This window comes from Nyctereutes procyonoides, unplaced genomic scaffold, assembly GCF_905146905.1.
Source record: "Nyctereutes procyonoides isolate TBG_1078 unplaced genomic scaffold, NYPRO_anot_genome, whole genome shotgun sequence".
NCBI classification, from domain to species: Eukaryota; Metazoa; Chordata; class Mammalia; order Carnivora; family Canidae; genus Nyctereutes; species Nyctereutes procyonoides.
This window is the reverse complement of record NW_026575024.1, coordinates 35,586,753-35,589,684: the sequence shown is the minus strand read 5'-3', so window position 1 is coordinate 35,589,684 and position 2,932 is coordinate 35,586,753. Positions and strand designations below refer to the sequence as shown.

The 2,932-nt window shown below is 39.6% G+C and overlaps 1 protein-coding gene across 1 annotated transcript; it reads right to left on the bottom strand.

Annotated features, from left to right (window-relative positions):
* Positions 1-311: 311 nt before the first annotated feature.
* On the bottom strand, positions 312-1,826 carry LOC129496013 (E3 ubiquitin-protein ligase TRIM13-like). Its single transcript, XM_055303895.1, has one exon. The coding sequence runs from the start codon at positions 1,809-1,811 to the stop codon at positions 588-590; it is 1,224 nt and encodes a 407-aa protein (XP_055159870.1). The 5' UTR covers positions 1,812-1,826; the 3' UTR covers positions 312-587.
* Positions 1,827-2,932: the final 1,106 nt, after the last annotated feature.

The following is a 2,932-nucleotide window of genomic DNA, read 5'->3' as shown; positions in this document are numbered from 1 at the left end:
CTTTCTAAGATCATAGAGAAAAATGTTTGTGAACCTGAAATAAACACCTCAAAACTTCTCTTGTCCCTGAGCATTTTTCATATTTGTAGGCTACTGCTATATTATTCAGATTTCTTAAGTACTTGTTTATTTTTAAATTTTGTATAAATCTAATTCTTAGATTATATTAAATCTCTCACAGTTAGTATATTTTATCAAGTTCTTTTTTTTTTTTTTTTGCTTTACAAGAGTCGTCTTTATTACATGCTTAAATGAACAATCACGGTTACACTTCCTCATTAATACACTATCAGATCGTGTTCCCCTTCGCCTCCTCTTTCCACAGCGTAAACACAACCAACATTGGGGGTAGGAGGTGTATTTCAAAAGCACTCTTTAAAAAGGAAGGAGGGTTCAGGACTATACTATTAAATTCACATTTATCTTTATGCTACCTAATTTGAACACCACGAACAGGACATTACTTTTGAAAGGCATACTTTTGCAGGAAAATATCTGACTGAAATCTTGACCAAATCTGAACTACCACTCGGCTCGTCAACAAATTTCTAACAAAAGACAGAGAACTATATGCTTGCAACAGGTTTTTATAATAGTTTATATTTGCACACAAAGTCTGCCACATTGTTCAGCACCACCAACAAAAAATTCTTAAATTTTTCACTGAAAATGAAAAACCCATCCATCACCTGTTCCCAATAAAACATTGATTGTTCTACAAAATCAGCTGATTTAGTCAGATAGGAACTGAAGTTTGAGAGATGGTCTCTCCAAATTGTGAGTTCATCAAATAAAGATCCTTCTAGAAATATAGTGGGACCAAAGAAAACAAAAAGGCCGAACAGAAGGACCACCACAAACAACTGATAAAAGCTCCAGGGAATCTTGCTAATGAATGTGCCAGTGTCTTGAGGCAAGGAAAGTTTATCCACATCTACTAGTTTTATGTCTTCCCACTGACTGGTATCAAAGTTCTTCATTAAAGGACTGGTGGGCAAGTTAGAGGGAGGTAAAGGAGTCTCCTTGATTACTTTTATTTTCTCCCTGAACTCCTGCATCTGTTGCAGAAATATGATGGGTTCTGACACGTCTTTGAAAGCCTCAGCAATGTTAAAGGCCATTCGTTGTTCCTGCAAGATAGTGTTGAGTTTGTTGATCTCTGGGTCATAGGCTTGCATAACTGCAAGTTTCATGGTCTCAAAGTCAGACAGGATTTCATTCTTCTTTTGATCTAATGTGTGTTGTGACTTCTCAAAAAACTCCTTCACCTTATCTGAATCTCTAGTCAGTAACTGTAGAGATTTCCTTTTGCTAGTTTCCAAGGTATCCAAGCGAGAAAGAGCATCTCCCCGATGCCAGGTCTCAAAGCTCTGGAAGAGCGACTCAAAGGCCTCTCTTTCCTGAGCATAGGCATCTTCAATAGAACAGAAGACGTGCTTGGTGTGGTCACCACGAGTAGCACAGATCCCACAAATGAGCTGCATATCAGTCAAGCAGAAAATGTTGAGAGGCTGCCCTAAGTGTCCTTTGCACACTGGCATTTTGGGAGAGATCTTGATTTTGTTATACTTTTCCACAATACCCTTCAGGGAGTAATTAACCTGCAGGCTATTAACTCCAGTAGCTGACGTTTCCTTACGGCACGTAGGGCACTTGAATGGAGAGGCTCTCCACAAGGAATTCCGTACAGTTCCCTCTAAGATACCTTCTAGGCATTTTTTGCAAAAGTTGTGTGAGCAAGGCAAAACTCGAGGATCATCAAACAGACTGCAACAAATTGGGCACGTGAGATCTTCCTCAAGCAGCTCCATCACATCCTCCGTGCCCTGCGAGCAGGTGTGTGGTCGGGCTCCGGGCCCCGGGACGCAGCAGTCGGGTCTGTGGGGTCTTCCTCCCGCGTGCGGAGGACAATGCGGCGACGCTACCCCCCCCCCCCCCGCCCCGACCTCCGCCTCGGGGCCGCGGGACCCGCCGCCGTGGCCACCTCAAGTTCTTCTATTTCTAGTAATTTTCACTGCCATACTGTGTGAGCATATAGATTTATGACATATCTCTTCCTAGTTTTGCTTTTTAGTATCATGCAATGTGTCTCCTTTTCCTAGGGGGTGTCCATAACCTTTCATTCCTCCTTGTCTAATAATCTTTTTGTTTGCCTTCTGTCCAATGTTTTATTTTTAAACTCTCATTATCAATTTACAGATGTTTCTGTAAATGCTATATAGCTAGCTTTTTCTATTATTATATCTAATCTATCTCTGTCTTTTGATGAAAGAATGGAATATATTGACATTTAATGTAACAAGGGATATACTTCATTTTAGTCTCTTAATCCTATTGTTTATTATATCATTTTCTCTGTTATAACCATTTTTTCCTTATTTTTCTGGTTGGCTCAAATTCCTCCTTATTAACTTTGGAAATCCGATGAACTTTTCCAGCCCATTAATAATCATCTTGCATTTTCAGGTGCTAATATTCTATTTTTTTTCATTTTTTTATAAAAATAAGATAACTCTTCCCCACTTATTTCCGGATGCTCTGTTCACTCAGTGCTTTTCCCATTCTCCTTTCCTGAAATACTCTTCTACGCTTCCCTAAATACTCTTCTACTCCTAGATCTTGGGGATGTCACATTTCTCCACATCTCTCTAATGAGTTGGCACCAACTGTTGAGTTTGGCCAAAATAACTTAGAACTTCTAATTCCAGGTATTTATTATGTTATCACTGGCAGTATGCATCTTCCATGTCAATGTGTATGACACTTTTCTAGGCAATCTAACTTTTTTCATTGAAAGGCAGTTTCACATTGTAGTATGAACTTGGGCATGCGAGTCAGACTCCTGGGCTTGTGTCTCAGTACCTCTGCCTACTAACTACATAAACTTGGGGAAGTTAAATAACTTTTTTGTGCCTCAGTGTAGAAATAATAC